The 25,000-nt window shown below is 35.4% G+C and overlaps 1 protein-coding gene across 1 annotated transcript in view; it reads right to left on the bottom strand.

Annotated features, from left to right (window-relative positions):
- DCHS2 (dachsous cadherin-related 2) overlaps positions 1-25,000 on the bottom strand; it is a 166,416-nt gene that overhangs the window by 62,845 nt on the left and 78,571 nt on the right. The window contains exons 2-3 of the mRNA XM_072405938.1: positions 15,937-16,128; positions 2,616-2,847 (exon numbers count right to left, since the gene is read on the bottom strand). Coding sequence (XP_072262039.1) covers positions 2,616-2,847; positions 15,937-16,128 — 424 coding nt within the window. The remainder of the gene's footprint in view (positions 1-2,615; positions 2,848-15,936; positions 16,129-25,000) is intronic.

Raw genomic sequence — 25,000 nt, forward strand, 5'->3', positions numbered from 1 at the left:
ACGCTGGATGAGCACAGCGGGACCAGGTAAGTGAGATTTTAATATAGTGAGAAAAGTACGGGTTAACGATAATTGCAACTTTTTTTTGCACGGAAAAGTACGGCATTAACGGTTGGGAGGTTAAAGTATTTGGGATGCAAACATACCTAGTTGTTCTTTGCAGATAATAAACTATTTTTACATCAGGATGGGGTTTCAATAAAATATAACCAATGGTAAGCACATTTGCCCTTGTTTGAGTTGATGAGATGCTGTTGGGGAGTCTACTGTACAATATTAGGATTTTTTTTATTTATTTGATGATCTGAGACATAACAAATCAGATGAATGGCTGACATCAGTTAACAATCTGTTTGTATTGCATGACCAAAGATGGGGGCCCATTTCAGATAACAAACCTAGAGATGTCACTAGCCACCTGTAAACACATTTCTTTGGGTTGAAAAGTGAGGGTTGTGTATTGGGTGCATGGGGTAATGTAAATTGGTGTGCATCCTTTAGATGGGGTATATGGTACAGTGTATAAGGGTTTCAAGATGTTTTGTGTGCATTGCAGTACATGGTGTGGTGTGAATAGTGGTGTACAGGGCATTCAGTTTTGAAATGCATTGTGCTGTGAATACTGGGCTGTATATGGAAGTGTGTATTGGGTGTCTAATCGAATGTCAGGTGTGGTTTGTAGACTTTAAACAGAAGCTTAACATAGTCTGAAGATAACTGTTGCACTGTGCAAGAAGAGATAACCCAATGAAAAGCATCCCTATTTTCCTGACTGCTAATCAGATAAAAGGAGAAATGCAATTTGTTACCCTTAAAATTATTTATTGGCTAGGTATGAGCTCAAATAAGAATGTCCGTTGTATTGTGCCAAAAAACTGCATTGTAGGTTTCATTAGGTTCTTTATTGCCACACAGAAGACATTAGGTTAGCTTGTGCATACTGTTGTATTCTTGACAAATAAGAAAGACAAAGTATTAGATAACCGTTCTAGTTCAAAATCCTATGCAAGGGATTTCTTTACCATAATCCCAGATGTATCCTATTTAGAAGTGCTGAAGAAGCTATACAGTTGTGGTGTAGTATTACATTACAAGTTTATGATATAAACCATAATTACATCAACACTGGATCTGGACAATATCGAGAATAGTTATCAAAAAACTTGGAAACATGGAAATGCGGCTTAAATAATGAAAATGAAATGATGGTATTGTTAAGCTCCTGGGCATTGGTCCACTGTTGCATTTACTCATCTGCTCATTCATATGATTAGATGATATAACGTTAAGATTACCTCCCCATGTGGAATGACTTGTCTGGCATAGAGACCTGTTGTCTGATATTGTTTAATTACATCTCTAAAGGGGTTTTCCATCTTAAGATGACTTTAATTTGTTGGCAAACACATGCCTTACGGAAATGTCTACTACTAAACACATCACGTTTTTTCTTCCTAGCTTACTCTTCTCATTCTCCTCTTTTCCTGTCATATATTTATATAATCAGATAGGGTTGTTTATTTGTATTGACCTTCTCTTTGGGTTTGTCTTCTTTGCATATTGTTGTGTCCATAGAGCGGCTTTGTGTCATATGATAGCGCATACAAAATAAACAAGTCTATCTAAACAGTATAAATACATAAAAGAACAGACGGAAGCTGGTAAAACAAAACATCTTAAACAGGATAATAGTTACTCATATTTTTATCATGTAAATGATGAGAAGAACATAGAATATAGGATAAATTCTTTTTCCATAGGAATCAGCAACAATCATCTATGTATGTACTTGTAGTACTAATTACAACAAATTCAAACCTATTTGACACTGGCAATGCTATGATTTTGTGTACACTGCCTATACATTTAGCAAATCCAATAAATTGTAATGATTGCCCATTGATTTTTTCCAGACTTTATGTCTTAGATCTGTAGTAGTAAAAGTAGTACAATGACTGTATTGGGGCCATGTGATTATTTAAAAACAAAACAAATAAATATTTTTGTCCTAGGTTTGCCCAAGTTTACACAAAAGTCTCAAATTTTTCACATTATATTTAACCTAAAATTGTATAATTCACTGTGCAGTAAAAGTTGATTTTCATATTTTTCAGTTAAATACAATGTAAACATATGTACATTTTGGATAAACATTGTGTAAATCTTAGGTGAAAACCCCTTAGTTTTCTAAAAGGTTTGGCCTTGCTTATCACACACTGTTTTTGTTTACATGCCTTGGCACAATTAATTCCATTCCAATGTAATTGCTCTAGAGTACTCTTATATCTAGATGAGCAGCAATTTTAAAGATTTTTGCTGATCTGAAATTTAGCTTGATACCTGTAGAGCTGTACAGGTGTACTGTAGAGTGGAAACTCTTCTACAGGCTGGAATAAGTCATGTTTTGTGAAAATATCCAAAAAGTTATTAGTGTAATGTGAACAAATTTAGGTTTATTTAATAAAACAAAGTATATTTTCTAAACTGCAATAACTCATAAGGAGCGAACTGAATTCTGATTTCAGCATCCATATGTTATATAATTATGTGCATTGCTTTATTGAATAAGCCTTGAAAAGGGTGAAATAGTGGTAGTTGAACAAAGACACGGTTACCTGTAGGTGAATCAATACTAAACAATGATGTTTTCTCTCCAGGAATGATTTCATAAAGTACTTCTCCAAATATTCCACCATCTCTGTCCTCGGCTAGGACATTGACAACCTCTGTGCCCGCTTGAGTCTGGCTGCTGATTCTTGCCATATAATTTGTTGTCTCAAATACAGGTTCATTGTCATTTATATCTTCAATATCAACTCGAACAAAAGCCTGTGCACTCAAGCCACCCTGTTGGATGTAAATAAAATACACAGTTATAAAACTCCATAAATATTATTTTAGAGTATGTTTATTGTACATTAATACAGATACATATTTTTTCCCAAGCTAATAATATTGTAACAAACAGTAACAGAAACAGTAATAGAAAGTGTGAATCAGAAAGGGGATTCTTTTGGTGCCAAATGTCTTAGACATTGTGATTGAATTACAATCATGACTACCTATTTATTTTGAGTTTTTATTTTGTTAATTAGTTGTGGAAGAAAACATTCAGCTTTATCCTTGATAATGTCAGGAAAGTTAAGCAAGTGGACATTTTAAGATCTGTTAGTCTGACAAACACAATTTCCCAAATTTGCCCTAGAAGAAGGATTATTTTTTGACTAACATTACAGATTTTTGTAAACATAACAGATGTCTTTTGCCAAATAGGCATTACACAAAAAAAAATGGTAAAGTTGTTTAGCTTACAATTTTCCTAATGGCTCCTACAAATTGTGTAACCATGATTTTAAAAATGCATCCTTAGGACTAATTTATATTTTTCTTTTTATATTCTATTTATATTGAATATCAAAATTTGCAGTAGAAGTAAAAGTAAATGTTCTCACTAGCTAAGTTAATACATATTGGATAATTTAGATAACTATGAGCACAGAAAAAAATCAGTGCCCAGATTAGCATACACTTTATGCAAAAGCCTCCAAAAATTTACATTCAGCTGCAAAAGCCTATTCTGAATTTGTTGTCTGTATTAAATGCAGAATGAATTTGCATGGTTTAAGGACATTTCATATTACTGAAAATGTTTTGTAAAAAAAATACAAGTTAATTTGAGTCACTGTAGCTTTCTTTCTTAGGACGAAGGACTTGGACACTTTCATCAAATTCCAATTATGAAAATGGCGTAAGAGATACAGATTAGAATTTCAGATCATAACCTCAGGTCACCTTTAAGGATGTTGACTTTGCAAGCTTTGAAAAAGAAACAGTTTTTAAAGTATTTGACCTAATTTACATTACAAATGTTTACATTCAATGTCTCGATGCCAAATTGTCCTACTCCTGGCCGCATTATAGCATGACTTGGGTCTGGCAACACTTACCAGTTTGGTGGATCTAGCTTCTGCATTGTTCTATTAATATTCAAATAAATTATGGTAGCAAAACAAGGTCTTATGACTACAGATGGCTGAATTTGGCAGAATTCAATTTGATTTGAGTTTGTTGGCTGATGGCTTTTCAAGGTAATTTGGGGTCAGGTAGGTCTGTCATGTGTGCTTTATTTTTAAAGTTAGACTCAAAAGTTACCTTTCTTTTTAGACACTAATATAGACTGGGCCTGATTTATTAAAGTTTTCCAAGACTGGAGAGGACACACTTTTATCAGTGAACCTGGGTGATCCAAAAAATCTGGAATGGATCTCGTCCAGGATTGAAAACATTTGCTAACACAAAGCAAATGCCTTTAGAAAATAAATTTTTAGGTTTGCTGGATCATCCAGGTTCACTGATGAAAGGGTAGCCTCTCCAGCCTTGGAGAGCTTTAATAAATCAGCCCCATTGTGTGAGAGACAGTGCTGTTAGATGAGAAATAACATTTTCTGGCTGCAGTCTATTATCCAGCTGTCATGGTGTTTTTCAAACATACTTTCGCTATATTAACTTAATATATAAAGTACAGGGTCAAGATATTTCAATATGGCACAAGGGCCGGCTGTGGGTGAGTTCGGCATCGGTGATTGATGAAGCACCAGGTGCTTGCTCGCCATGGTATTCCTGCATCCACTGCACATAGTAACCCTTACCAATTCCTAAATAGTGATCATCAAATGTAAAAGGAACACAATAAAAAGGCTTTTGTAAAATACATACCAATTTAAATAATAATGTCCAGTAAGTAAATCCATTGTCAAAGTACTACATATATACCAATGTGATCACAAACAGCACTGTATAAACACGCCAACTCCAATACAACAGGAGACCATCGGCTAGACCACAAGAAATGTAAATTTAGCACTGGAGTATGGCCTTGTTTACATTCATAGAATTGGTGACATGAGTGGCCATTGACAGTTTCTAAAGTAACTTTTTCAAATGTAAACAAACTAGTTTGTTCTGTTCAAATAGAACTGAGCCGAATCCTGGTTGCTTGGCTGATTTTACATTTCATCAAATTCCAAACAGTAACATTAATAGCATTTGGTCTTTGCTAGCCTAAAGTTTCAAAAAATATTACACCCTTCAAAGATTTTCCAAATGTACCCAACCCATACTTATCCTAGGGGCAAGCGCATCTCTGGATGAAAAAAGGTGAATAATAGCAACTGCAGAAAAAATGGAAATAGCTGGATAAAATTTAGGACTATGGTTTCACTTCAGAAGGGTAAAGGTGCGTACACACTTCCAATTTTTATCGTTCCAATCGAACGACGAACGATCGATTGGGCAAAAAATNGTTCGTAAAAAAGTAACCAACGACGCCGACGAACGAGGAAAGTCGCTGGAAACGAACGACCGGACCGGCGGATCGGATTGGACGACGATCGTTGAACATCGTTCGTGTGTACGGTCGTTCGTTGATCGTCCATGGGCTGAGCATGCGTAATGACCGAACGTTCGTTCACTTTCCTGTCGTGCACATAGTTCCTCTATCGTTCAAACGATCGTATCTATTGTGTGTACAATATCTACGAACGATCGTGTCGTTATCTCTATGTGCAGGATTGGTGCTATACGATCGTTCGTAGATATCGTGCAGGATCGTTCGTTGTTCGTTTTCCAACGATAATAATTGGAAGTGTGTACGTAGCTTTAGAGGTGATTTGAAATTGTTACTATTTTAATTATTTCATAGTACAGTGTGTTACTCTTTTTTGGGCTGGCACTATATGTTTCAGGTACTTTTAAGTCATGTAGAGTTTTGTGGTAGTTTGTAACAGTATCCAATGTATTCTTCAGCCCTGGCCAAACTGAATCCATAATCACAGGTCCTGCACTGTGTAAAATTAGGCATTACAAACGGTCTTTAGAGAAAAGCAAGCTTGAATAGATCAGTGTACAAAGCCATTTATCTGTTTTACCAATTTAAACCAAGAGTTCCAATATTTGATCTTAGGGTGAATTACAGTTACTGCTATTGTTAATGTCAACTATGGTGTAAGGAAAGCAAAATTTGCTTTGTTGTGTCCATGTATTATGGTAAAGCAGATAGTGGGATAGAAAAGAAAACATTATACGTTTTGTTACTGTATGGACATTATTTATCTGTGAATCAGAAAAATATGGGAATAAAATGATGTTCATAATGTCCGAGACCAGGAGTACACGTCTGTGATTCATGGATAACCAATGAGAATGTGTTGAGGACTGTGGTGAGGTCATACAAAATGAAGTAAATAACAAAAGTCATATGCTAAAAGAAAAACAGTGAATCTTGCTTCAGCTTCAGGCTCTTGACAATGTCTTTGTAAATATTTCTCTTTTATATTTGATATGCTGAACTGACTGCCTTCAGACCAGGTTATCACCAAAGGTCAGTTCCGAGTGGAAAACACATGGAGGAACTACAAGAAAGCTCTTTTTTTAACATTTCCATTTGTGAATCATAGCAGGATGTAGGATGACCAAAGCAATACTAATAAATGTAAGAAATAAAATGTCTGTGTCGAAAGAAAAACATTTGTGGCAGGCAGGCTTAGTGGTGAAATCAAATGAATCAAAGTCTTTTACTGGTTCTAATTTGTAAACCATTTCTAAATATTTTAATGTGACTTTAAAAATAAATAAGTCTAGCAGCGTACCTAATCTACGTATTTCTTTGCTGTCCACTTTTTTATGTCCTTTCTACAAACTGATCCAATGATTACTTTCTGCCCTGCATTTTCACCCTTTGGGTGGCTACACCATCTTTTAAGGACAGATTGGGACACAACGTGGCCACCCCTATGTGCACATTTCCAGACAGGTTCATCTTCTCATGCTAACCTCTATCTGGCAATACATACCATCAGCCCCAAAGCCCCTTATCTCAAGCCTCAAGCACTGCAGCATACCTGATTGGTTTTGTGCGTTGCTTCTCTGTCTACCTGTCAAGCTCTGCTGTACTGGGGTTGGCATGCAGCTGATATAATCAAATGAATTGATTTACACCAGGTTCTTTTAAAAAGAAACACCTATTTTATCTAAAACCTAACACTAACATTAGGCTTTAAATAGAGAAACATTAAAATCTCTTTGAGGTTTTAAATGCAATAGATGCTCCTATAGGTTAATCCACCGTTGCCATGTGTCTTGAAGTTCAGCTTGAATTGATCCTTATGGGCAAAGTGTCAGCTCTATACTTCCACAGTGATTACAGAATGTGGATTTCATCTAAGGTAAGGAGACTACTGAGAGGTCATTGTCAACATTCATTTAACCTGCACAGCATTTTGACATAGGGCTCAATGAATAGCACATGCTGTTTGAGCAAATAATCACCCTGTATCTTCCCAAACTGACCATATGTCCAGCCAGTTACCACACAAGTGTTTCTCATTGGCCATGCGTCATTTCAAATATTTAGTTTGTATAATATCGAAACAATCAATAATGTATCACATCTGCAATGCATAAAACAGTAAAGTTTTCTGTAGAAATATCCGCTAAAATAAAAGTATGTACCTGGACTATCACACACTTGTAGGTACAATTGTTTACATTAGGAAATTTATGATATCATGCCAATGCAGTAGGAGGACTGGTAATGTTTATTATGGAAGGAGTCCAGCTTGTCAGTAGAATTTATGGGACTTGTCAAGTTTAGGGGCTCTAAGGAAGCTTGATTTGGCACTTTTCAGTGCTGATTAATTATATATACAAATGTTTCTCACTTCTCCATTCATTAGGACAACTGCTGGTAAAAGATAATGTTTTATAGCTGCATAAAAATAACACTGTAATGTGTGTTTCTATGTATTAAACAGTGTCTGTCAAGTAATATAAACTAGCCAACATTCATAAAATAATTTGAATAAGATATACTTTAGTCAAAATTGATACAAGCAGGGAACACAACATGCATTATAATAGGTTTTTCTTTTTTATCCAGATATGGATACACTGAACATTCTTTCCCATTTTGTTTTATTCACAAACTGGTGCAGCTAGAACACCCTCCTTGCTGTCTAGTTTGAACGAGACCTCTAGATGCAGTAGATTGGGGGACAGAAGTAGACTTCTACTGACCTTATATAGAGATAAGTTAGTTAGTTAAGATGAAATTAGCCTAATGTATTAAAGCTCTCCATGACTGGAGAAGACATAGGCCCTTATTTATTAAAGCTATCCAAGGCGGGAGAGAATACACTTTGATCAGTGAAGCTGGGTGATCCAGCAAACCTGGATTGGATCTTGTCCAGGATTCAAAACATTTGCTAGCAAATAGCAAATGATTTTAAGGAATCCATTCTAGGTTTTCTGGATCACCCACCTTCACTGATCAAAGTGTATTCTCTCAAGCCTTGGAGAGCTTTAGTAAATCAGGGCCATAGTGTCATGAGAGAACCTGGGTCATCCAGCAAACCTGGAATGCATCTGGTACAGGAGTTAAAATGTTTGGTTACTAATACCAAATTGTTTTTTTAGGAAATCTGTTCCAGGTGTGCTGGATCCTCCAGGTTTTCCCATTACAGTCTATTTTCTATCTTGGACAGCCTTATTAAATTCGGCCTACTGAGTAAATGTTTGCTCGCTTTTATTATTTGCTGAACATATTATGTTTGCCTGGAGCTGCTATGTAATTTTTATCTTTCCATTGTACTTTTTCTGAAAGCTATAATCTTTGTATCCAAGTCCCTTATCAAAAACTGGACAATGAGAAACATTTAGAGTGTTATTCAAATCATTTGAGATTGGGTTTGAAAAAACTGTTAGGTTATTTTTTAGGAAAAGATGCAATACTCAGTGGGCCTAACTTATCAAAGCTCTCTACGTTCGAGAGGATACACTTTCTGAACTTTCTGAAACCTGAAATGAATCTGGTCCAGGATTCAAAAAAATTGCTAGCAAATAGTAAATAACTTTAAAGAAATCCATTCCAGGTTTGCTGAATTACCCAGCTTCACTGATGAAAGTGCATCCTCTCCAGCCTTGTAGGGCTTTAATAAAATGTATTTTAAATAAATAAAAACATTAATGAAAAGCTGACAAATATGATATTCGTTCAGCATTGTAAAGGCTTTGGAGACCATGGATCCAACATTCTCTTCTCTCCCCGTCTGCCATATAATGTCCTTTATAATAGAATGACCTTGTTTCTTCTCTCCGATCTTTCTACTTTTCATCTTTCCCGTTCTTGTGTTCTTTGTTTTCTTTCCTTTTGTAATCAATATTGTAACTTTAGATATTCTCATTTAGGATGTTCCCGTTTTGTCCCTCCAATGTTACTTTTGTACTACCAATTGGATAATTTTTTTCTCTTGATATATCTGGTTAAATGTATTGTTTTCTTCCTCCTCTTTCTCCCATTCTATAGGTAAGTAGTGTGCACTTATAAGTTCTGTTCCTTCAAATGATTGAATCCAGATATGGAACCAACAAATTATCAGTTGCTACCATGGTCCTCCTGATTTCAATGATGTCCTTCCTAGCATTTTTGGTGACAATACTATGTTCAAGGGCTTTGCAATCAATTTAAGTCAGCAGACAGGTTCATAGCATGGTATTCAGACTATACTACAGCCTTTTGTCATTATTTCCTTTAGGCTCATGTTTCCACAGGTGCCCCTGAAACAGCCCCGAGGAGCCATTTTGGTGAAAATACTAAGTTTAGGGGTTTTGCAAATAACTCATAGGGATCTCTTTATAAAGCAGTGAACCTGGCATTTACTGAATCATTGCCTGGTAAAGAATCTTCTAGGTCTATGTATTTTATTGGCAATAATTGATTCTGATTCCACACCAAGGAATGTTTTAATGAATGTCAGATTTGCTCCTTTATAGACACCAAAAAGTTGGTGGCCAAAGACTTCAATGCAATTTTTTTGAAAATTACAATCTTATTAATATGATTTTTTGGTGGGAACAAAGTGAAAATCAAGTGAATATTCCCAATGATCATGCCAAACACTCTAACTTTATGAGCAATCTGATATTTGCATCTCATTCCTTCAAGTTTCAGCTGTGCATCTATTGCCAATGCAAAATATATCTGGATAATATTAACTTTTATTGCACATGCTTCATCTGTTGGCATTATTTTATATACATTTAAATGTGTTTCAATCTTTGCAGACTCTGCTTACACTATCATGGCTCCAGTCACTTACTTTTTACCCTAGCTTTAAATATTTAATTGGCATCTCCAACTTAACTGCTGAGTGTAATTACACACTATTAGATGTTATTACTTAATGCTGTCTCCCTCTGCAAGTAACAGTAAACCGTGAATTACAATGACTTAAATTTATGTAATTTTTCAGATCCCATCCTAAGTGTGTTATGCTTGGTTATTTGAACTGTTGGAGTTTCAATATACAATTTCCCAATATATAATCAGTTTACATAATAAACTGTTTAAGCATGTTTATTCACAGTGATTAAAAATTACTTTTATACACTTTAATGACCATCAGTAAAACAGATACAGACCAAAAGATATAAACTATGTCTCATGCCTTCGGAGGATTAGGATAGCTATAAAGCCAAAAAGATTTCTATAGTAAATAGTGAAAGCTACTATGAGAGTTTTTTTTTCAATCTTTGTTCAGTTGGGGACATCCTAACCCCAATTCCTTTCCTAAAGAGAAAATAGGAAGTAATATCTAAAGAGTAAGAAGAAATACCTTCTTTGACAGTAAGTATCTATATTTGCCATCAAGAGAGACTATAGCCACAAGAAAATAATTCTTGCAAGTGGGACACTTGTAACTTGTAACCTTTTCCAAGATATTGTAACCTTTTCCTAAGCTATTCATAACTATAGATAGGTTTTGGCTTTAGCTACCCCTAAGGCTTTGTTCACTGTCATTTGGGACATGTATCAGTGCAAAAGAATTGGAGACATGCCCTACAGCAGGAGCAGGAAAAGGTCTCTTACATGGCCAAATAAAATATAAACAACAAGCAATTAAAAAATGTATCCCCCCCCCCCCCATTCAGTACTCTGGAAAATCCCAGCCCAATATACAACACATGCACATGAGCATCCCCCAGTGCTGATGGGGACATTGGCTGTGTTAAAAATACAGCTTCGGTGTTCACTGTAAGCTCTTCTTATAACACTTCATAAACACATAATAACTGACTTTCCTCACATGAACCCAGTAGGCAAAAATAGGGAGCAAATGTTTATTAAGGAATAAATAGGATGAACAATACAGGAAAACATTTTCTATTGAAGAACAGATGTTGGAGTATGAAATATTCACTTGAGGTTGTTTTCATTGGGCTTTTTTTCACTGAAAATAGGCAACAATAAATCATTTTTAAATCGCCAAGTGAAAGATTTATAAATCACAAAAAATATGATTCCAAAACAATAGTCAGGAATCTATGCATTTGATGTATTAAAAATAATGTGCATAGTGAATACTTACCTATACTAATAGAAATCATAAAGCAATATACACTTTGAACATACAAATAAAGAAATAGCTTACATGGCACATAATTAAATAATCAAAGAAAACATTGATTATTCTATTTCACTAGGTTAAGAGAATAATATAAAACTGGAAACTAGACCTTTGGCATGTAAAGAGATGAAGCCAAGAACAAAGCAGCCAAGCAAAAGTGAAGGAGATGCTAAAAGACCGATAGATAAGTCTTCTTTTAGGTATTTAAGTTAAATTGGAGTTCTGTATAATCCACTACAGCCAGAATCCTGAAAGCAACCCAACATGATTACTAAAACTATGCTTACAAAGGTCAATGCTGTGTGAGTTCCTCAATGTCTATGATTTCTAGAATATGCATGTTTTGTGTTTTTAGGAGAGGAGGCATGTTCACCCCATGGTGGGAACTAGCACCTACACCACTGCACAGCATTTGCAGATTTTATTATTATTATCCAGTATTTATATAGCACCAACATCTTAATATAATAATAATATTAATATTTCGGAGTGCTTTACAATGTCCATAGTCATATCACTAGCTGTCCCTGAGAGGGGCTTACAACCTAATGTCCCTACCATAGTTAAATAAAAAAACAGTCTAAGACCAATTTCGAAGGGAAGCCAATTAACCTAACTGCATGATTTTTTTTTTTTTTTGGGTGGGGAGAAGTGGGAGGAAACCAGGGGTAAACGCATGCAAACACAGGAAGAACATACAAAGTCTTTGCAGATAGTGCCCAGGCCAAGATTCGAACCTGATAGCTAGCACTGCACAGGCCCCTAATTACTTTCTTTTGTGCTTCCATGGGAACACAATACATTTAGCATCTTACCTGAGGCAGCAGTTCACTGTCCTGGGGAAGTACACTGAAATCTTACTGTCAGTCTGAATATAGCCTTAATGAGTTTGTTAGGGAATATCACACATATCCTACAAGCAAGTACTGCATATAAAAAAAAATGATAACTTCAGTCCGAACTGAAGTGCAAAGTAGTTGGCAGGTCCAATAAATCCCTGGATGTATTGCAAGGCTTTGTTTTTAGTTCAGAGCAGACTGTACCTTTAAATGTTACAATTACTGGTAAAGTTTTTGTCATTCAGATCATGATGTACTTCTTTTCTTTTTGTTTTCTTCACATGCAAATATTTCTAAAGTGAGGCACCAGCTCTGAGATTCCCCTCACTAAAAAAGGTTAATGTCTTTAGCATATATTTACAAATCTCTTTTGAATTAGGAAAAATGACCTGACATTACATGAAACATCTGTTATTTTTCATGTATAACTGTCTCTTTAGCATATACAAAGATCAAGCTGCTCTGCAATCACGTAGTAATTAATTCAGCAGAACACTTGCTTATTTTCAGTCTAGCAGTATAATTAGTTCATGTATATTAGTTAACTTTTACTTCCTGGCCTGTTTCAGATAAAGATATACAATAAAGCATAGAAATATTAAGTGATGAAAATTGAATTTGAGCATGTAAAATTTATTTAATATCACCCCTTCTCCAGATGGTACCAGTTATTCCTGTTCCACTAATAGAAGTTTCAGTAGGGCAGTGAAAAGAATGTGATGATGTGCAAAGTGTATGTAAAGAATCCATAGCAACCAATCAGATTTAGGTTTCTTATACTCAGATCATTAAAGCTGAACTCAAGACAATTTCAGCATTGGGGGACGGAGGAACAATTTTTGAGTTTGCTCATAGTTCAAAGTTAACCAAGTACAGAGGGTTGTTCTGATTTCAGTTAAAAGGGTTATTGTAGACTATTGGTCCTGATTTATTATTGCTCTCCAAAGCTGGAGAAAATACACTTCTATTAGGGAAACTGGGTGATCCAGCAAACCTGGAATGGATTTCCTAAAAATAATTTGCTATTTGTTAGCAAATGTTTTTAATCATGGACCAGATTTGTTCCTGGTTTGCTGGATCACCCAACTTCACTGATGAAACTGTATCTTCCCAGCCATGAAGACATTTCATAAATCAGGGCCACAATGTTTATTATCTATGCTTTAAAGGTGAGTAGGATGACTGTGCTAAGCTGTGAGAGCAGTACGGAGAGGACCACCATCAGGGGGAACATGGGGTACTTCTGTATTGGGCCCCGATCAAAAGAGCTTGACTTTTGCAATGCTGGAACTTTGAGACATATGGGAGGGGTGCCTGAGAAATTTTACTCAGTATGGGGCTCAGGAATTTCTGATGGAGGTTCATCCCTGTCTTCCCTGCACTTCCCCTGCCTCTGATTTGTCATTGATAACAGAGCCTGGCAAAGAACTCTACTTCTGGATCCCAAAGATAGATCTTTTGCAGCCCCTGTAATGATGTTATTGACCACATGAAGAGGTAATACTCAGTAATCAAGGTAAAGTCAAGGTAATTAAAAAAAGTACCAAGGGGCACAGCACAAAGAAGGAAGGTAAGGTTTGAGGACATTTAAAGTGCTGATTAGAGTTCAGCTTTAACAGTAAACCATTTTGTTTTAGGTCTGCTTCCTTCTATCAACATGAAGTGTCTGTCTTACAAATAAAGAACCTAGACAAAGGATTTTGCACACACCACAGAACTCCACATTGAGCCTGCAATTTTCACTTCATTTATAAAATTCAGAGTGCAGTGGGGGGCATGAGACACCCTTTGGAGTATTCTCTTTAAAATTCTGCACAAATGCTAGAAAAGAAACCTGTGAGAGACATGTTACATCTTTTAACTTGCTTCCAGCATCAGAAATTTTGAATATTTTTTGCTGGAACCTTGGACAAGAGGTGTTGAAAACAAAATGGGCCACTTGTATATTTAAAATTCAAGTTGAGCTACTGAAGTCTGAAAATAACAGGTTTTACAGCAAAATGTAAAACACAAGAGAAATCACAAGCTCTACCTACTGTCTCAGAATAAATGTTTAATATTATTATACAATAATTTATATGTGCGTGACTAAAATAATATTAATAATAATAATATTTACCTAATGAATTTTGACGTTACTACATTTTTTCATTGTTCTTTGTCTTTCTGAATAATCATGTGGACCTCTCTCTCTGCCTTCAGAGTTATATTATGTCATATGCTGTGATATTGTCAATACGAAAAAAAATATGTTTGTTTTAAGGTATAGAAGATATTCTTTGTTATAAAACTGCCTTTTATATTTTCCAAGCTAAGTTTAATCATATCTGGTTTTTACCCAACATAATAAATATTCTGTTCTAACAAGCAAAATCTGGGAATACATATATGAAAAATGTTTTATGATTTTTGATCTCTATACTTAACTTGTTCCATTATGTCAAATGAAGCTCTAAATTTTGCCTTGGGTTGCATTTACATTGTGTTTTTGCTAAGCCAATACTGAATGTGTGTGAAAACTGGCACTTAGATTTACAATAAGATGTTTTTGCCATCATGAGACTTCAATGGCAACCATATTACCAACAGAAGAATCAAAGCTGAATTCGAAGAAAAAAAGAAAATGTCTGTAAAAATAGAAACCCTTCACCTTTCTTACTTGCAGAACTGAATGTTACACAAATTATTGCTGTTACCTTGCGCCTTTGGTCATGATAAACAAAATAAAAACCTATAAACATAATACATATAAAACAGGTATGTATTTCAAATCAAATTGTACACTTTTAGAAAAGTCTTTCCTGTTGGTCACCCAGATGAGGTATGATCCTAGAAGCTTCCCTATGGCACTATGTTAAAGTGGACCTATACTCACAAACAAAGTGTTACTGCACAGCCTCCAATTCATATTCATATCAAATGCATATTTGCAGGCAGGCAATTTGTTCTAGTACACTGGGATTGGCAATTTAATTTTACTTAAAATTGATTGTGTGGCTTAGTTTTTAATGTTCATAATATCATACAATTTAATTTTTACAATCCATAAATTTTGCAGATACAAAAATACTATACATGAAAAGCTAATTCTGTCATTTAAAGGGATGTTTCTAAAACAATTCACATAATTTGGAAAAATATGTATCATTAGGAACATTGATCGATTTTGCATAAAAATTTGCAATCAAAATATTTTCTACAATATTCCCCTACTATATAACATAATTGCAAAGTTACTCTGAGACATTCAAGTCAAGAAAATATACACAACGTAATAATAGCAATATTGCTTGTATATGGTTGCTTTGATCTTTTGATCTTTTTTAGACCTCAACAGTAAATGATGCATACATCATTTTATTTTACTGTTATGATAAGCTGTCTAAACGGAAACCTTTCATCAAGCAATTCTCATAATCCATTTTATTGAACTATACACAAAAGAAACAACAAATATTACAATGTCTTACAATTACAACAGATGAAAACGTGCTAAAAGTGGATGTGCAGTTTCTAACTTAAAAGTGTGAAGGAGCCCTTCTAAAGTTGTAATGCAATAATCTGTAAGAAATTGCCAAAGGTTCGTCCATTAGTTTGTAGTTTCTATCTGAATGAGTAAAAATTTATATGCTCACCTGATCTTGTGCCTTCACCAGAAGGTCATAGCTTTCAGGGCCACCTTCTCTGTCAATATCTTGTGATACACATATATGACCAGAATCACCATCAATAAAAAACTTCTGAGATTCCTTCATGTTATGAGATTTCTCATATAGAGAATAGTGAATTTGACCAAAAGAACCAGAGTCGGCATCTGTTGCTTTCACCTGGAGAGATAAAGAAAAGAAGTCCTGTAAAAGATTGAATACCTTGCATGCAATATTCATTGTACATTGCATAAACAGCAATAAAGTTGATTTATGAAAACTGATGAATAGCCAAGAAGTGCTGTGGCCCATTACAACCAATCAATTTCAAAGTTCTAAATCTTCTTGATGCAAGCAAATAAATAACAGCTAACACTCAACTGACCACCATAAGCATCAGCTATGGTTATTTTTAATTTAGTTTTCATAGTTCAGTCTAAGCGAGTGTTTAAATGTGAATGTAGGTGTATTATTCAAAATGTGTGTGTTAATATATTATATTATCTGTATATCACATATACATTTTCTACAGAATATTATATAAGAATTATTTGTAATATACAATACACATTTAAAGAAATGTTGTAAAATTTAGTAATATTAATAATAATAATAGACCAAAACAGGTATATTTCATCTTTATTACTGACAAATAATATACAGATTCACCTTGTAGACATGAAAACTCCTAGTTCTTAGTAAACCACAAATGTACATACAAATCTCCCATATGGCTCTTGTTATCCCTTTATCATCATTCCTCTATTAATCCTAATCCTTTAAACCCATTATTTCATTGGCGATGTTAAGCGTCTGAAGTGTTGTGACAAAATAAAACAGAATCCCTAAGCAAGTTCAACTCCAAACCCTTGTGCTTGTTCGGAGGCTGATTAACTAAAACAGAGGATGCTATTCCAGTTCATATTGCTAAATGTGTTTTTTTAACTTTAGTAAAGAGTGTTAAACATTTTAAAGTACCAAATCTTGTCCATCGAAAATAAAAAATAAACAGGATTTTTGCAAACCTCCATATTATGAGATGAAGATTAGATACACTTTGTAGCTCAAAGTATTTAGGCAAATAACACACCCCAGCCATTTCCCCCTACTGATGACCATAAAAAAATACACAAAAAATTATTGGTTAGACAATATTTAAATATCAAATGGAATAATTTAGCAGGTTAATGCAAGATTTATGCAAAACACCACCTAACAGTTTAGTAACACAATTTTTATAGAGGTGTACATATTCACCCCCCCCCCTCCCCCCAAAAAAAAGGGGAACAGCTGAGCAGGAAACAGAGACATAGAGACTGAAAGAGGGACACAATTTTTTAACCAGGGACAGTTAGGAAGTATGTTTTTGCTTGTGTTCCTGAACACACATGGATACAACTTCACATGAGATAACACAGCTGGTGTTGTTTTCTGGAATTATTTAATAATATTTAATTATTAAATTCAGGTTTCACAACCCAGATGATTTGCCGTTCAGAAATCAGGCACAGCATCTAAGGAAAAGGTTGGGAATTAATTATGTTTAAATGAACACCTTAGGCAAAGTATACTCTGAAACGGTGAACTGCACAACAGTGAGATTTGATTTTAACTTTTGATGTAGGAATCAGGAACATTACTTTGTTTTCCAATCTAAAAGAAATGATATAAAATGCTAATTAAAGAGAAGTACACAATAGTCAGATAAATAACTAGAAGGAGAATCAGCATTGCCAGCAATGTTATAATGACAGGTGTACTTTAAAATAAACTTTGAGCAGATTCAATTGATCAGACTTTATCATCCTTTTTAACCCCAGAGAAACCCTTGAAATAAATACCAGGCCTCAGGCCAATCAGAGCCACTCAATGATGACATAGCCCAACTCTGAGTGCAATCAATACACAGCCCAGGTACCTTATGACCCCCACCTCCAACCCTCACCCCTTTTCCCACACGTCTTATCCCAGTATCTTGACTTCTTTTCTATACCCATCTACTGCTCTATTCTTTTCTATTCTGTCTTCCCTACTCTACAAAAAAAATATTTTTGAAAAAATTGAGTTGAGACATTTCGGATGGAGATGGTATTATGCAAGTGTACTGGTATTATGTTTATTTATGTTGTGTACTGTAATGTTTATTATTATTGTACCAATGAATATTATGGGAACTTTGTTGAGAATTTTGTTTGCCTGCTGTTAACATTTTTTTCTGTACTGTATTTGTATTGAAGATATGTGTCAATAAAAAATCATTAATAAAAAGAAAAAAAACAAAGAAAAAAAATACCAGGCCTCAGGGAACTCAATAAACAGAAAACATTGACAGAAATCAGTAAAAAGATTTCCCCCATTATATTGTTTAATCAAGAAAGAATACTCTTTGCAATGTTAGTTAAAATGCTAGCCTAGACAGCTAAAAAGATCACTGGTCTTATCCCAACCCAAATGACCTTGAACCCTGAACTCTGAATACACTCAGATTGAAGGTTAATCAGCCAAACCTAAAAGAACATCCACTGAAAGAACCTTGAGGTACTATGGAAGCCTGGTTAGGAATGGCCACAATAAACAGAAAATGCAGATATATATCAGATCCAAATGCTAAATAATAACGGTGTCTTGTGGTCCCTATAATAAACAGCTGAGAGAGGAAGAAGCAGCAGTACAAGGATCCAATCAGATCATGTGCCAAAAAGGAGCACAAAAGTGATATTGAGTTCTGTACTAGTAACATGGCTATGGGCTTTGTACAGCGCGGCATAATATGTCGTCGCTATATAAATACTGTGAAGAATTAATAATATTATTAATAATAATAATAATAATAATATTAATAATAAATACTGTGTTGATTTTGCTTTATTATCCAGTCACGGCTTGTGGTAGGTCAATGACAGTCTGAGTAGTGAGGACGTCAGTCAATTGATGCTGAATGTGAGAAGGAGGACTAAGAAAAGAAGTACTTTGTTCATAGATCTGCTTTGCAGCAGGTGAGATTTTTTCATTGTATCTTTCAAAGTGCTTATAAATATGTTATTTTAGAATGGAGTTTTGTTCTCAGGAAATTTAGAACAAGTGTATTCGAGTATTGTAAGTAACCTGCACTGTAAACAGTTAGTTGCTGACATGTACAAAGGTCTAAAAGTGCAGGAAAGTAAAACACTTTTTTAACTAGAACAATTCTGAGGTTTCTTAGACATGTAAAACAGAATTTATTTCGCTGCTCTGGGTAACAGTTAGTCTAATATAAAACGCCCACTTAAACAAACCAAAGCTTGTTAGGGGAAGATGGAGCTTAGTTTTATATTACAGAGTAAATAACACCAGTTTGATCTCATTCTGTGTGGTCTATGGATGCACTGAAAAGTAAATGCTATCTAGAGAAAGCCAGAATGTTTGCTACCATTTTCATTTTGCTTTCATAGATTCATAGCAAAGATGATAAAGCTAATATCTGAAGGGTCATGGACTAGAACAACAAATAATAGCACCCTAACATTTACGCCTGGGTTATTACATTGCTTGTATCGGCTATGTCCTAATTTAGAACACAAAACCCATCATAAAAAATAATGTAAAGGTGCGGGCTATTTTTTAGAACATGGTATAAATTATCCCACAATAATAGATCACATTTCAGTGTTCTTTTATGCAAATCTTCTATCTGAGCTATTGCTGCCTTTCTGGACTTTATAGCACACAACACATGGGATGACCACTACAATAACACAAAATGTTAAGTTTTCCACAGCAAAAATATATTATTATGTGCAGTACTCTTTTTATAATTCTTTTTGGTCGATTGGAACCCCAGACGGAACTGGGCTAAGCCTTAGGACAGGGGTGCCCACACTTTTTTGGCTTGCAAGCTACTTTTAAAATGAGCAAGTCAAAATGATCTACCAACAATAAAAAGTTGGACTTAATAGTTCCTGTGCACGATGGAGTTTATTCTGAAAGGCAAGGCTCCCCGATCTACTCGTGTTGCCTTTGTGATCTACCGGTAGATCGCGATCCACCTGTTGGGCACCCCTGCCTTAGGACATGAGTTGCCAAGCCCCGCAGGACGTCAACTACTCTTCCCTGGCTCCCCTTACTCCTGAGTCTTTTTATATTTATCCTTTTTCTCAGATCCATCTCACCTAAACCTATCCTAGTTATTAGGTGTAGGATAAACATCCCTATCTGGCATTGGTTTTACTCTCTACTATAAACCAGGAAACCTTCCTGGCAACAGTAGGGGGGTGACCACCTGTTGACTTACCACAATTTACTTAACAAATGGGATGATTACATATTTAACCATTTGTGATCATACACATTTAAACAGAGTACACTTAAAAATATACCTATGATGAAGGAACTGTGGTCTTTAAATATTTCGAATGAACATTACTATATTTTTATTAGCACTTATTATTTTTATTCAAATTTTTTTTATTTATAAATGCCTTTAGCTACAAACTTGGAGTTGTTCACCTATTTAAAACTGATCTAGTGCTGGATGTAACATTTCAGTACAACCATGCCTTTGTGAGCACAACTTTGCTTGAGCAAAAAGGCATACTTTTACTTAGAGAGAATGCAGCTCAACTATACTAAATAAAGCATGGATTTGACATGAGTAAATCTGGTCCAAGATAACTAAAGGGGAAACTGTTCTGGCTACTCATAAAACATTTAAATATCTAAGAAAAAAATGTTCCTTTCACAATTCCAGCACAGTATTGAAGAATGAATCCGGTTGAGTGATCAGCTTTCAAAGTTGCTGTTTCTGTATTTCTCATTATGTGATAACAGATGGATACAAACAACAGATTTTAGCTTTGAAGTTATATAATTTGCACAAATCGTGTAGCCCCACAATTTAGCTTTAAATAATGGCTTGTCTATTACTGTATGCAATCAGCATACAAAATCCCAACAGAGCCATCCTAAGTTTATCACTAGCCACTTTCCATCAGTTTACACTTTGGAATTAAAAGGCATTAAAAGCAACAATTTGAAAAGTCCAATTGAATTTTGATTGTTATTCATTCAGATATCTTAATAAGCAAAGATTTTTTTTAATAAGTGTGTGTGGTTGGTGTGTGGTCCCTGTCTGAAATGGGCCCACAATAATTCTGTACAGTGCTCCAATAGAAAACGCTCATGTTCCTTGATCAGGATTGTTGATTGAAGCTCTGTACAGAGAAGGTGTTAAGTTCAGGTAAAAAAACAGAATAAGTGGATAAGAATAATTTGATTTCATTTTGGACTCTTTTCTGTTTTCTCTACCAGGTAAAATACCAAAAAGTCCATTGGGCTTACAATGTAAGTAGATAATATTTATGTACTGGATGGTTAATTTACAGCTGTTTTATAGTGCAACCACAGGAGAGAATCCACACCACAGTAAACCCCAATATTTACTAGCAGAAGAGCTCTCATTAGTAGTACTACCCACTCATGCTTAATGGAATGATATATGCACATTCCACCACTCGGGTTTATGGTAAAGCTACTGCTCTAACAATTGAAGCATTGTTCTAGAATACAGAGTTGAGAACAATGCCTGTTTTAAAATAAAAATATTAAATATTATAAAAATAAAGTAAAAACATTATACCTAAATTCTTACAATAAACATACCAACACAGATCATTAATAATCCAGCTGTGTTGCAAATATTTCCAGAACGTTTATCATAATGCATATTTTGCTCTTATGTTTGTATCAGTTTTTTGGGTGAATTTTGTTTACTCGAGTATAATTTTAGTCATTTGGCTGCAAGCAGATGTAGATGGCAAAATAATCAAATGCCTAATGTCTACAGAAATGATGTATGCAAGTTCATTACATGCCTTGTTTACCAAGTCTATTATTTATCAAAGCACATCATTTTCACATTTAAAATAGATGGGTGAACCTTAGCCTGCTAATTCATAGCACCTTTAGTTTAGAAGTTAATCATAGATTTCATATTCATGTGTAACTTAGCTTTATTGGTAATTATGTTTAAACTAATACCAATGCATGCTAACTGGAAAATGGCAACAAATATGAATATGAAGAAATAATTGTAGCTGATATGTTGCACTAACAATGAGAGGTAGTATTTTGTATCATCTTTATGTTGAAGTATAGGAAAAGATTTAGAATTTTGAATAATATGAACAAAAAAATGCAAAAAGAGCAGTCTTTTGTTTGTTTTGAGTTCAAATTGAGTAACACAAATGAACACTTAAACCCATTCTCTTTAATGTTCCCTGTGACCAACATTCCATGCACTTGGCAAAGTAATGAATGATACATATATGCCAAAACTATTAACACAAATCCTAGGTGCATATTGTTGACTTGGTTGTGAATAGTAATTCAGGGTTATACAGTGTTTAGTCATTTTGAAAAGGCCAAAATTACTACATCAAAATGTAAAGGTTAACAAAATAAGGCTGTCTTGGATTCGTTCATTGCGATTATTACAAAAAAATACATTGGCTCAAAATGTTTTCGCCACCTTACTATAAAAGATGTCAGTCTCTTTAGTGACCTAAAAAAATCACAACTAGAAAAACTAAAATCTCGCAAAATCAAAATCATTTTATTAAGGATAAACACTTAAATATACCATGAACGGCATGTAAACACTTAACAAGTCATTGGCCTATTCTTTCCATCTTAATACCCATGGTATTTGCTCATGGGTTCCTTGAGAATAATATTGTGGCCCTAAATGGGATAAAAATAACATCAGGTTTGGTTTGACCATGTAGTGAAAATGTATCCAGCATGTCCAAAAATCTTACCTTTGCTACATTGCATTTTGTAGGTAAAGGTCTTCTTCTAAACAACAGAGCTTAGCATATTCAGGCACATAATTGTACACTGTAAGATACTATAATAAATGCCCAGTCCTTCTGCTTGTTCCTCTAGAGCAGTGGTCCCCAACCTTTTTTGGACTTGCGGACCACTAATAATGGACTCTGGACCACGCATGGGCGGGGAGCCATGTGCCACTCAGAGGGGAAGAAACTTCCCCCAGAGTGTTGTCATGATGCCAGGTCTGAGCTTGCAATGTGAGAGTGGGTGGGTTGTGTCCAGAGACTCAACCCGCCCACCTCCGAGCCTGCTAAGCATACATGGTCCTGAAACTCTGGCCGGAGCACACCCTAACTGGGGTTCTTTTCCTGACTCCACTGGGGGGTAAACCGGCCAGAGCTGCGGCCTACCTATCAGGGGTTACCTATCAGAGCTTCCATGCCTCTTACCTTCACCTGCCAGAGCCGAACAATAAATGGCTACCTCTGTGTTCCATAGTACTACTCCGAGGTCTGCTAACCTCTCTTTAGCAAGGCCTAGCATTGTTCTGTAGATTTATCTGACATCAAGCTGGCTACACACACACAGCCCCCTTATATTATTTGGAGCGGGTTGCTTAGGAAAACAGTCACCAATCCATTTATGCTTAAAGTGGTAGCTGTTTCCAAATTCCTTATCTTTTATAACATAATTTTATCTGCCCTTGTCTCAAAGTCACCTTTGTCAATGTCATCTGTGCAAAATGCACAATTCCCCCTATTTTGTAGTAAGTACTAATGGCAGGCATTATACATGGTTAGGTAATATCTTGTGAAAGCTGTACAAGTGTGGAATAACATGTTGTTGCTTACTGTCAGTATAAACTTATCTGCCTGCTCTGTACACATCAAAGCAAAGTTCTTTACAATGAAAGTTTATTATAGGACACTTCAAAACAAGATTTGGGATAATAGTAATTTGCTTAATGATTTCATAAACTTATTTTAATTTGCATTCTGTTCTTAGAAGTAATAATGTAGGTAAATCAATGGCAGCAGATAAGAAATTCAAACTTAATTCTACTTGTTTGCAGCACTTTCTCTTTTTGCAAACAAATGTTCTATTTTGCAACTAGTCACTACAGCCATCACAACAGAAGCTGATCTGATTGGCTTCAGCTTACAAAAAAAAAGATTGGTTATATTCTTGTAGAACACATGCAGGAGTAGAAACAGTGGAAAAATCTTTAACATTCAAATGACATTCTGGCTTGAGTAAGGTTTTGCAAAACAATCATTTTTGTTTTAGCCACTATGACAAATGACCATGACACCATGACACCTTCCATTTTAATGTTTAATTTTCTTTTTAATTCCACGTCTTTTCTACTTGTTTTAGCAATAAGAATATTTTAGTAGACCAACCAGCAATAAAAGTGTTAATCAGCTGGCATGACACCATATTTATGATTTATTAAAAATTTGGAGTTATATGGTGATCACATTTTTAAAAGGTTTAAAACGTGAACAAAGATACAGCAATCTATTTTTTTTTTTTCTTTAATAACCAGCCTGTGGGTTTTTTATTCTATAGTTCTAGAGTTCCTGAATCATGACTTTTGCAACTGGCTAATTACATATAACCAGTGACTGTCATATTTGTTGTTCCAAAAGAGAAGCCTGCAGCCGAGGCTGTAGGTGGAGGGCTGGACATGGGGGGGTGGGGGGGGGCTCAGGGTGACTGTCATATTTGTTGTTCCAAAAGAGAAGCCTGCAGCCGAGGCTGTAGGTGGAGGGCTGGACATGGGGGGGTGGGGGGGGGCTCAGGGCCAAAGTTTGAAGAGTACCAATGAGGGGAAAGTGACCCCCCCCCTTGGAGCTTGGTTGATTGGGGAGGTTGTGATTTATAGGCTTGGGCGGTTGGCAGTACCTCGAGGGCGGTATCTGAGTATTGCTTGGGTGGTGGAGAACCACTTTAGGTGTGGTGTCTCTGGAAGGTAGAGTGGTTACAAAAAAGGTAACTACTGTATGGATGCTGGTGAAAGGGCTGCTTTGTGATGGGTAATGTCCCCCAGCCGGTGTGGTGCGGCTGGGGACTTAAGAGTTAGGGATTGGAAGACCCCATTTGGAGGTGGTAAAAAGATTGCCCCCTTGAGGACCTAGAGCCAAGTGTTAAAATGGTTGAAGGATAGTGGGGGTTTATTAAAAGGATACTTAAAGGAAGGGACTGTTGTGTTGGAAGTTTTGGGGATATGTAGGTTACATGA

This window comes from Pyxicephalus adspersus, chromosome 3, assembly GCF_032062135.1.
Source record: "Pyxicephalus adspersus chromosome 3, UCB_Pads_2.0, whole genome shotgun sequence".
NCBI classification, from domain to species: Eukaryota; Metazoa; Chordata; class Amphibia; order Anura; family Pyxicephalidae; genus Pyxicephalus; species Pyxicephalus adspersus.